Source organism: Passer domesticus, unplaced genomic scaffold (genome assembly GCF_036417665.1).
Source record: "Passer domesticus isolate bPasDom1 unplaced genomic scaffold, bPasDom1.hap1 HAP1_SCAFFOLD_175, whole genome shotgun sequence".
Lineage (NCBI taxonomy): Eukaryota > Metazoa > Chordata > Aves > Passeriformes > Passeridae > Passer > Passer domesticus.
The window spans coordinates 40,152-50,923 of record NW_026989958.1 but is presented as its reverse complement, the minus strand read 5'-3'; the positions used below and the strand labels follow the sequence as shown (position 1 = coordinate 50,923).

Sequence of the window (10,772 nt, the reverse complement as noted above, 5' to 3'; positions counted from 1 at the left end):
TGAGCCCGTGCTGTGCTGCACTGCTGAGCTGGCAGCACGGTGAATACGGGCAGGACATTCTCTGTTTCCCCCAGAGCTGGGGCCTGCAGGCACCTTGCCGGCCCTTGGCACAGGCTGTGCCAGCCAACAAAGCCCAGCAGGCCGGGAGGAGAGCCCGGGGGCAGCGCAGCTGCTTGGGCAGCGGCTGCTGCCAGGGTCATGGGCCAAAGCCATCCCTGAGCAGCCACTGCCACCCCTGGCCCTCCCTGCCCCGTGACAGCTACCCCAGCCCCAGGGGACAGGCTCAGGCCCACTAAGGACACACTGGAGCCTTGCTCTCCCTCTCTGTCCTTTCCCCACCATGGGCACCCCATGCAGTCACTCCCAGGTTTCAGGATGTGTCCCCATGGAGGGACCCCAGCAGGACTGCTCAGAACCCGAGTGCCCTGAGCCTGCTTGGGATAATTCCCCTGAGCTGTGCTGGTCTTGTCTGGGCTGTGTAAGACTAAACATTAAGAATTAAAGGCAATTTTACTTTTATTGCCCAAGTGTCAGAAGATTCTAGGTTTCCTTAACTGTAAAACTACTTTGTCAAATGCAGAACTGTTGGAGGAAAGGGGAACAAATATCTGGTGTCCGTATTCTATGAAAAACTCTTCTCAATGCTACAAAGGAAAAATATATCTAAATGTTTTAAAATGAAAGACAAAGATAACATGAGGGTGCTGTTGGTCTGATGAGCCCCATGCCCAGCTGCTGCCTGCCCATGCCTGGCTGTGCCCAGACGAGCAGCTCCGCCAGTGCTGGTGGTAGCACACAGACACCTGAGCTGAAGCTGGACTCAAGCCTGTGATAGATGAATAATGCGACAGTTGACTCTCACAATTAAAGGATAAATATCATGCATATATGTTAAGAGAAGTTTTATATATATATAGATATGTTTTACCCCCTGTTGTGTTGTTATCTTGGGATTACCTGAGTTTGAGACATTTAAGAGGGTCACCTTGCTACGACAGCAGCACCTGACCTCCAATCGAGATGTAAGGAAGTAAACTCCAGCACTGGACATCAAAGAAGGAGTCGATAGACAGAACATTAAGAAGGGCAAAAGAGTTAAAAGGTGAGACATCCATTGCGTGCATGAGAATGTGGTGGGAAAAATCCTCTACTCCCGGCACAGTAACATTGTCTTTATTCAGTGTCCTGTTATATTTCTAATAAGGTTTTTAATAAACATCTAAAATTTTTACAAGTAAATATAACTTTTTGAATAATCCATTCCCTGGCTAGAGGGCTGCACCTCCTATCCTGGATGGGCAGCTTGGTCATTCCCTTCAGGGAGAGACGGATCTGTTCTAGACAGTGGTTGTAGCATACTTCCAGCTACAAGCTGGTAATACACCTGTGGTAAGGACAACGGACACTGGCACGGAGATGCATGATGACAGGCCAAGTTCTCCATGGCTGAGGTATTAGGCCGGTCTTGTGAAGTGGGAGAGGTGCTCCTGTGGAGAGAGGAGGTGGCTGAGGCCCCAGCTGCCAGTGGCACACAGGGACCCTCGTGCACAGCAGGGCCCGAGCTGGCAAGGCTCCCCAGCACGGCTGAAGCTGCTGGCACAGCTGGGCCCAGCTGGACAGCTGCCCCTCAAGGCCCTGGCCAGCAGGGCACGGCTCTGGGCAGGGTCCCTGGCCAGGAGCGGGCCCCAGAGCGCCTCTGCCTTTCAAGGGCAACCTCGGCCCTGCTCTTTCTCCTCCCCACCTCCCTCTGCCTCTGCCCTGTGCCCCTGGGGCTGCTCTTGGCCAGGCAGCCTCAGTGGGAGCCAGCTCTGGCTGCAGCCCCAGCGGGGCCCCCAGGACAAGGCCCAGCAATTGAGAGGCCAATGGAAGCACTGGGCAGCAGCAGAACCCTCAGCAGAGTTATTTGGACAATCATGGACTGGCCACAACCCCACTGCAGCCTCAATGGGAATGTTCCCCGACCACGTTAGACTTTCAAAAGAAACTGTTTGAGGGGGAGAGCAACAAAACACTCACTGTTTTCTGTTCCAGGAATACCCAATTCCAAAGCAGCACAACATGAAGACAAGCTCCAAAGAAAGCACGCCTGCCAGTAACCCTAGCCAGCAGCCTGTTCCCTGACAGAAACCCCTTCCGAGGCCATCCTGGGCATTGGGAACAGGTCTTGTGATGCTGGCTGCATCTGTGGGAGCGATGGGGAGTGTGAGCCCGTGCTGTGCTGCACTGCTGAGCTGGCAGCACGCTGGATATGGGCAGGACGGTCTCTGTTTCCCCCAGAGCTGGGGCCTGCAGGCACCTTGCCGGCCCTTGGCACAGGCTGTGCCAGCCAACAAAGCCCAGCAGGCCGGGAGGAGAGCCCGGGGGCAGCGCAGCTGCTTGGGCAGTGGCTGCTGCCAGGGACATGGGCCAAAGCCACCCCTGAGCAGCCACTGCCACCCCTGGCCCTCCCTAACAAATTCTAGGTTACATCTGTGAATTGCATGCTACACTTTCCTTCATGTTTTTCCCAATACCAGGAAGTTTCTGTATATAGTAACGCCCTTGAGAATCTCTAATTATTTTCAGGGGGTTTTTTTTTTGGTTTTTTTTTTTTTTGTTTTTTTTTTTTTTTTTTAATTGAGACAGATGAAACAACCTTATTGGTTTTAGTTTTGGCAGGTCTGTTTTTTTTCTTTGCATGATGGTTTACTTATTATCTACATTTAAGCTTGTTTTTATTTATGGGTTTTTTGTTCCCCAAGCAATTATTTTGACAGTCTTTTGTTCACTTCTTACTTAATGTTCCATAGATGAATAGTTTGGACTCTCTTTTTATAGGAAAATAAAGATCTCAGAAAGCTCTATTTTTAATTTTGATAACATTCTCTCTCCCCGCTCCTAGCCTTCACAATGATCGTTTTTGAAACATCACTGAGGATAGGTAGAGTTATTTGGGAAATAACCAATAGGCCTGGCTTAACCTGGGTATTGGATTATTATTTTCAGTGCTATAAACCTACATTGCTTCAAGGTTCACACCACGGTCCTGATTTGTGGCTCAATGCATGGACGCCTGTCTGAATTAAAAGAATGTTTGTGAGGCAGCTGAAGAGCTTAGACTCCAGAGATTAAAATTCCTGGGAGGAGGAGGTGGAGGAAGAAAGGATAAAATCCTGATTCAAAGGGTTTTTTCTCACTTTTAGTATGCCAGAAGTATGGTAGACTACACCTGTCTTCAAATGTCATTTGGTTACAGAACAGCTCTCTACAGTGTCAGACTCCAGGAGAAATGACTGAACACTTTGCCTCCCAATGCATCAGCTTTAATTCTAGTGAGAGGTAGGCCTTAATTACAGTCCAATTGGAGCAAATCAACAAAGCAGTCTAGCCATTGTGTGAATGGCAAGAGGAATTTGCTTGTGAACAGATGACTATGTCCCACTCAGTAATGAACAAAATTTGCCCTGACTTGGAAGAAAGTAGACAAGGAGCAATGCAGTATTTGGGGTTTATCCAGGGATAAATGGGGCAAGAAGCTGTAACAACTTAACCTGTTTTACAGAACACAAGTACTGATACGGCCAATAATGCACCCACATGAAGGGATCTTCAGGACATTCCTTTATTTCTCTAACCAGGAATGGGCAGCAAAATGCTGGCATTTATCAGAACTGGAAGCCGTGTTCCTCTCCTGTTTCTCCTTGAGCACACTGTGTGTTATTTGCAGACTTCACTGTCCAGCCCATCAATCCTCTCGTGGCCAATTGCTAAATGGCACAAGTACCAAAATACAGGTGCCAGCATAATCAGCCCAGCACTAATGCAGCACTGCTTTGATGGTGCACAGGAGCACAGAATGGCTTGGCTTGGAAGGGACATTTAAAGGCCATCTAGTCCCAATGGCCTGGAGTGAGCAGGGACACCTTGAACTAGGTCAGGTTGCTCAGAGCAGGAGCTTGAATGTCTGCAGGGATGGATGTCCACTTCTCTGGGTAACCTGTGCCAGGGTTTCATAACAAACAGTGTAAAAAATGTGTTTCTTTCATCTAGTCTGAATTTACCATCTTTTAGATTAAAACCATTCCCCCTCGGTTTGGTCACAAAAGACTCTATTAAAAATTCTGTCCCCATCTCTTTACAAGCCCCCATAAGGCCCTGAAAGGCAGCAATCAGGTGTCCCTGGAGTCTTCTCTCTTCCAGGCTGAACACTGCCAGCTCTCCCAGCCTGTCTCCAAAGCAGAAGGGCTCCAGCCCTCAGAGCATTTAGTCCCTCCTCTGGACTAGATCCAACAGGACCGTGTCCTTCCTGTCTTGGGGACCCAGAGCAGGATGCAGTACTCTGTCGTGGTAGAGACTGAGACACTACAAAGCAACACAGTCCATTTCCAGAAGGCTTCAAACCCTGTTTTTATTCTAGCCTGCATGCTTTTTCTGCATTTTTACAAAGCTCTTAACTTTATACTTTACTCATTGGTCGCGAGATACAAGCAAAATACTCATTGGAATAGGGAGTTGCAGGTTTCTTTTATTTATCCTTTCTTTCTTGGTTTCTATGATCAATGACATAGAAAATTGCTGGAAAGCTATTTTAGTTGTAAACATGGATCCTCCTACCTAACTTCTCGATGGCTCACAGAGGTCACTGTAAAACGTCTTCCACATTACTCCAGGTGGGGTCCCACCAGAGCAGAGGGGGGGAGTCACCTCCTTCAACCTGCTGGGCACTCTCCTTTGGATGCACATGGCTGGCTCATGTCCAGCCTCTCTTCTAGCAGCAACCCCAAGTCCTTCTCGGCAGAGCTGCTCTGCATCCCTTCATGTCCCAGCCTGTGAGATCAGCTGAGCTGGGACTGTGTCACAGCCCTTGGGCAGAGCAGCTGGGCAGGATGAGCTCCCTTCCGAAGAAAGCAGAACCCACTCCAAAGATCTCCACCCTGGCCATGAGGTCACAGAAGGCTCTGAGATCACAGAGGTGCCAGAGCCCCGTGGTTGCAGAGCAGCACAAGGAGCCAGCAGTCAGTCCCTGAGCACAACTGTTGCGGCGGCAGCAGCAGCGGTGGCAGCAGCGGTGCTGACATTGGGACAGCGGTGTCAGGACAGAGGTGGCAGCAAGAGCTGCGGGACTGGCAGAGGACAAGGCACCATGGCCCTTGCTCTGCACCTCTTCCTCCTGCTCCTCCTGGCCGTGGCCCTGCCTGCCAGGGCTGCACAGGCTGCTCCACTCCAAGTGTGGCGAGCAGGTGAGCCGGCAGCCTGGCTGCCCTTTCCCGGGACAGCGCTCCCTGCTCCCCGGGAAGCGCTGGGGATGGTTTTGCCCAGGGCTTTGGGGAGGGTTTCCTCTGTGGGAGGGAGAGAGCCCCCATGGTCCCTGGGCTCCTCCAGCCACCACTCCAGGGATGTTGCACAGGGCCTGCAAAGTGGGTGGAGAGTGACCAGAGCCAGTCCAGAGCTCCCCAGGCCCGTGTGCTGCTTTGGCCTTGTCCACTGACAACTGGCAGCCAAGGCCTTACCCGACCCCCTTGCAGTGCCCAGTTCTCTAAGGCAGAGGAGGATCCCAGCACACCATGGAAATGGGTCTGATCTGATCTGTGCTCCCCTCTAGATGAGCATGCTAGGAAGGCTTCTCCAGCAGCTTGGCTTAATGATGATTTCCAGGGTCTTAACCCTCCACCAGGTATGTTTTCAATGTTGGTAAAAGAATAATCATTGAGAACCTTGCAGGAATCAGGTGACAGGAGCTTCTGTGGCTGTTGAGTTTCAGGTGTGTCTGCAGGAAAGACTTTTCAGGCTCCTTTCCTGGTTGCTGCACACAAGCCCCGCTCCCATGGCACGGGTGAGTAGTGTGTGACTGCTGACCCCGCAGGCTGAGCCCTGGTTCAGTGGGATCCATTCACCTGAAATGCAAATGCTTTTCTTAAGGTCCTCCGAGAAGGAGGAACAAACCTGGAGGAGACAGGAAGTCCCTGGAGGCATCCAAACAGATGGACAGGATCTGGAGTGACCTGGAGAGACAACGTGGTGGGTGCATTTCCCTCATGCTTCCCCCTGGGACTCAGCAGCCGGGGGCTTTGGCTGCACATCTGGACACGCCGTGCCCGGCACAGCGGGAAGGGATCCATGGCAGCCTCGCTGCCCCGCTGCTGCTGCTGCTGCTGCTTTCATGCCCTGCAGGGCTGTTTCCCAGCCTGGCCTGGCTGCAGCTTCTGCCCAGCCTCTGCAGGAAGGCATTTGGCATCAGCTGCCAGGGAGCCCAAACTGCACCATGGCCCACCCTGAGATCCCCTGCACTTTCCCAGTCTGTGAGCGCATCTGGAGGGGCAGTTCTTTGGAGGAGGAAGGGCCCTGGTCTTTCTCCTTAATCTTATCCATTACTTAAACAAGCATTGCCTCCTGAGGATGCCACATTCCCATTGGGAAACAAACCCACCTGATTCAGCTGTCCTTTTTCCTTTCTGCAGACATGGAAGGAGAGAGTGTGCTGACAGCTGCATTTCCCGGAGGAAGCAGTGGCTCCATGGCAGCCTCTGCCCCAGGAAGGGAGGCGATGCCAGGCAAAGGCCCCGGAGGTAATTGCTGTGCCTCTGGGCCTGAGCCCTGCTGAGGCTTCAGCTGCCCTCTCTGCTGCTTGGCAGTGCAGGCACACAGCATTACCTGACCCCCTTGCAGTGCTTGGTTCCCTATACAAGGGGATCCCAGCACAGCATGGAACAGTTCCCATCTGTGCTCCTTTCTAGACTGGGAACGTGACTTCCATCACTGGGAAACGCTGTTAAAGCACAGTTTAAGGATGTTGGAGCTTGGTGATGGTAGGTTTTCAGCAACTCTTTGCTAACAGAGCAATCATTGTCCAAGTGTAATCATTGTCCAGAGTGATATTCCTCTGTCATTTCCCTTAAGATCCTCCGAAGTTTGATGGATTCTGGAAATCCTGGCCTCCAAATTTCTACTCTTGTACCCTACAGTGATCCCACAGGATTGCTGTCAGTGGGAGGAAGGAGCGTTTAGCTGTCCATCTTCCTCCCGTGTGCAATGCCAGTGTGTCCTTCCATGTGCTCTGTGCAGCCAGGGAGAAGGGCAGAGAGGGAAGGGGCCGGGCCCAGGGCTGTGCCCCGGGGCTGAGCCTTTGGCAGCTCCTTTGCCAGCCCCAGGGAGCCTGAGCTGCTCCTGCTGCCACTGCCACACCCTGGCCCTGCCTGGGGCTGGCTTTAGAGCTGCTGGCAGCTCCAGGGAGTCCTTTCTGCCCCAACTGCCCTGCAAGGGGCTCCTTCCATGCCAGTGTGGGGCCACTGCAGGCACGTGCTCCCCATGCCCCTGCTCCTGAGTGGGAGGCAGAGCTGAGGGAGTGCCTTGGAGGGCACCAATCACCCAGGTGCCCTTACTGCCACTCGGGCCTGAAGGAGAATCTTCAACAGTGTCACAGGAGCTGTTCTGTCCGTCCTTTGCAGGTGAACCTGATGATGAAGACAATCCTGATGACGAAGATAATACGTTTGATGAAGATGATCTGGATTCCCAATGTGTACCCATTACTGAGCCTCTGGGAGATGCTGAGGGTAGGTCAAGGCCTTTTCCCTGGGAGAGCTGCCAGCTCAGAGCCCAAAGCTTGGCCAGGGGGGCATCACTGCAGGTGCCAGCACAGAACCAGGCACGTGTGTGCCCTCGCCCTGCGCGATCCCCTCACCGCTCCTGCGGCTCAGTGGTGCCCGTGCAGATCAGCAGAGATGGCAGAAGCTTCTGTGGCTGTTGAGTTTCAGGTGTGTCTGCAGGGAGGACTTTGGTGGATGCTGCACACAAGCCCCACTCCCATCGCAGGGGTGAGTAGTGTGTCCCTGCTGTCCCCACAGGCTGGGACTTCGTTTTGTGGGATCCATTCCTGGGAAACGGAAATATTTCTCTTAAGGTCCTCCAAGAAGGAAGAAGAAACCTACAGGAGCTCGTAAGTCCCTGGACATTTCCAAACATCTGGAACAAAAACAGAGTGGCGTGGACAGCCAGCGTGGTGGGTGCATTTCCCTCAGCCTTCCCCTGGGACAGAGTAACCGGGGGCTTTGGCTGCACATGTGGACACACCGTGCCCGGCACAGCGGGAAGTCATCCATGCACCACAGTCCATGCACACCCTAAGATCCCCCTGCAATTTCCCAGACTCTGAGCATATCTGGAGGGGCCTGCTCTTTGCAGGAGAGAGGGCCCTGGAGCAGCTCCAAAATCCTGGCCATTTTCCTTGTCCTTATCCATGTCTTTGACAAGTGTTACCTGGAACAGAAGGGCACAGCACAGAGGAATTATAGCATGCAGGGTCAGGGGTTTGGGTACTGAGCAGTCCTGTGCCAAGGGGCAGCAAAATGCCTGCAGGCCCCAGATCTGGGGGAAACAGGGAGTGAGGACGTCCTGCCCGTATGCACCACGCTGCATTTCAGCAGTGCAGCACAGCACGGGCTCACGCTCCCCATTGCTCCAACAGATGCAGCCGAGAACTCAACAGATTGGAAAAGCATGAGAAGAACTTTCAGCTCGGAAACATCCTTTTTGATTACGTTGATGGCCATTGTGGCACCTGCAGCACTGTCCCTGATGATGTGCTATGCCAGAATCTGGTATTGCTCGAAGAGAAAACGGTGAGTGTTTCGCGATTCTCTGTCTCAAGCAGCTTCCTTTAAAGGCTGCTCATAGTCAGGGAATATTCCCAGAGAGTTTGCAGTGGAGCTGTGGCCAGTCCCTGGTTGTCCAGATATCTCTGCTGAGGGTTCTGCTGCTGCCCAGTGCTTCCATTGGCCTCTCAATTGCTGGGCCTTGTCCTGGGGGCCCCGCTGGGGCTGCAGCCAGTGCTGGCTCCCACTGAGGCTTCCTGGCCAAGAGCAGCCCCAGGGGCACAGGGCAGAGGCAGAGGGAGGTGGGGAGGAGAAAGAGCAGGGCCGAGGTTGCCCTTGAAAGGCAGAGGCGCTCTGGGGCCCGCTCCTGGCCAGGGACCCTGCCCAGAGCCGTGCCCTGCTGGCCGGGGCCTTGAGGGGCAGCTGTCCAGCTGGGCCCAGCTGTGCCAGCAGCTCCAGCCGTGCTGGGGAGCCTTGCCAGCTCTGGGCCCTGCTGTGCAGGAGGCTCCCTGTGTGCCACTGGCAGCTGGGGCCTCAGCCACCTCCTCTCTGCACAGGAGCACCTCGGGAGAGGAGTTGGAAGACGGTGGCTGCACCTCACACCCAGCCAGCGTGAGCAGCTCCTCCAGCAGCAGGGACGGCCTGGACAGCCCTCTCAAATGTTCTGTGAAGAGGAGCCCAGAACAACTGTCTACACGGAAACCTCCTTTTACCCCGTAGATCCCACTGCCACCTGCTCTCCCCATGGGCCTCCCCAAGCTGCCTTCATCCCTTTTTTTCTCTCCGTCTGTCCCATCCCAGCCAACTCGAGTTCCTCTAGGGACCCCAGGATCAGCCCAGCACCTTCCAGCCCCTCCGGAGACCAACACATCCCTTCCTCTGCCTCTGAGACCCCTTGCCTTGCCCTCTAGGAATCACTGAAGGCGACACCCCACCCCACCGCCCCCCACCCTCCCCACTCCCAGTTGCAGGGTAGGCAGCGGCCCATTCTTCTGTTGAAATAAAGAGAAGGATCTGTGTTGTGGTTTCAAAGCAAAACCAGTGAGAGACTCCAAGTCAGAAATACAATTTATTAGAAAAAGGGAAAAAAAAAAACAAAATTCATGCAATAATACAAAAGAAAAACCACTGACAGGGTCAGAATACAGCCTGCTGACACCCTGCTAGTTAGGGTGGTGGTAGCAGTCCAGATGAAATGGACTTGTGGAAGTGGTGATCCTGTAGAAACAATCTGGTAGCTTTCATCCTCTGGAAAAGCAGTGGGTAAGGGCGGCGGTTCCTCTGGGAATCCAGTGGAAAGACTGCTTGTTGTGTCCCAAAACCCAGATTATATCCAGCTGGGGATGCTTAGCTCCTCCCCCATGGGCAGAGCATCTCACAGTGGGCTGATAACATTCTGCCTCATGCTGTGGGTCCTTGATTAGCCATGAAACAGAAATGGCTCTGGGAGGGAGTTATCTCTGAGTCATGTGGCAAGACATTGATGGACCCATTAACAGGAGATAAGGAAGAAACAATGCCTCTCCTGGTTTCAGCAGCTCTTGAGGATGGGAATAGAACATAATTTTATATTATAATCTAGGACATAATCTAACCCTTATTCTATTACCATCTATACCCAAGCCAATATCCTCTTACTATATATATGTATCTATCTATCTATATATATTATATAAAATGAAACTTTACACACAATTCTTGCTTAAAATTAGGTTAGATTTCCTTGTGGTACACAACAACTTTCCTTGTCCTTCTGCATTACCTAGCCAGTGCAACCAGGTCCTTGAGCAAAAATACCCACAGATGGGTTTGCCCCTGCTTGTGGTGGGATTAATCCAAACAGTCTTTCCTAAAATACCTTTCATGTGTATCACAGGAACTTTGTCTCCATCCCCTGTGTGCAGGGGTTCAGACTGGGCAGCACCAGGATTGATAGGTCCTCAGGTTTTGACCATCCAGATGGCTTTTGCTAAGTTCAGTTCCCAGTTCCTGAAGGTTCCTCCACCAAGTGCCTTCAGGATAGTTTTAAGTAGTGCGTTGCATCATTCAACTTTCCCGGCAGCTGGTGTGTGATAGGGGATATGATATGTCCTTTCAATGCCATGTTCTCTGGCCCAGGTGTTGATAAGGCTGTTCTTGAAATGAATTCCATTGTCTGACTCAATTCTCTCAGGGGTGCCTTGTCTCCACAGGATTTGCTTT

The 10,772-nt window shown here is 52.5% G+C and overlaps 1 protein-coding gene across 3 annotated transcripts; it reads left to right on the top strand.

Annotated features, from left to right (window-relative positions):
- Positions 1 to 4,257: 4,257 nt before the first annotated feature.
- Positions 4,258 to 9,474, top strand: LOC135292001 (uncharacterized). Of its 3 annotated transcripts, none has more exons than XM_064406242.1 (11): positions 4,258 to 5,219; positions 5,582 to 5,653; positions 5,735 to 5,812; positions 5,899 to 5,997; positions 6,438 to 6,545; positions 6,714 to 6,785; positions 7,425 to 7,532; positions 7,734 to 7,793; positions 7,880 to 7,915; positions 8,444 to 8,597; positions 9,128 to 9,474. In XM_064406242.1, the coding sequence occupies exons 1-11, from the start codon at positions 5,123 to 5,125 to the stop codon at positions 9,288 to 9,290; spliced, it is 1,047 nt and encodes a 348-aa protein (XP_064262312.1). In that variant the 5' UTR covers positions 4,258 to 5,122; the 3' UTR covers positions 9,291 to 9,474. The 3 variants fall into 3 exon arrangements, with proteins under 3 accessions (XP_064262312.1, XP_064262309.1, XP_064262311.1); XM_064406239.1 differs by having other exon boundaries at positions 4,261 to 5,219; positions 7,880 to 7,978; XM_064406241.1 differs by having other exon boundaries at positions 4,263 to 5,219; positions 5,741 to 5,812; positions 7,880 to 7,978.
- The last annotated feature ends 1,298 nt before the right edge of the window (positions 9,475 to 10,772 follow it).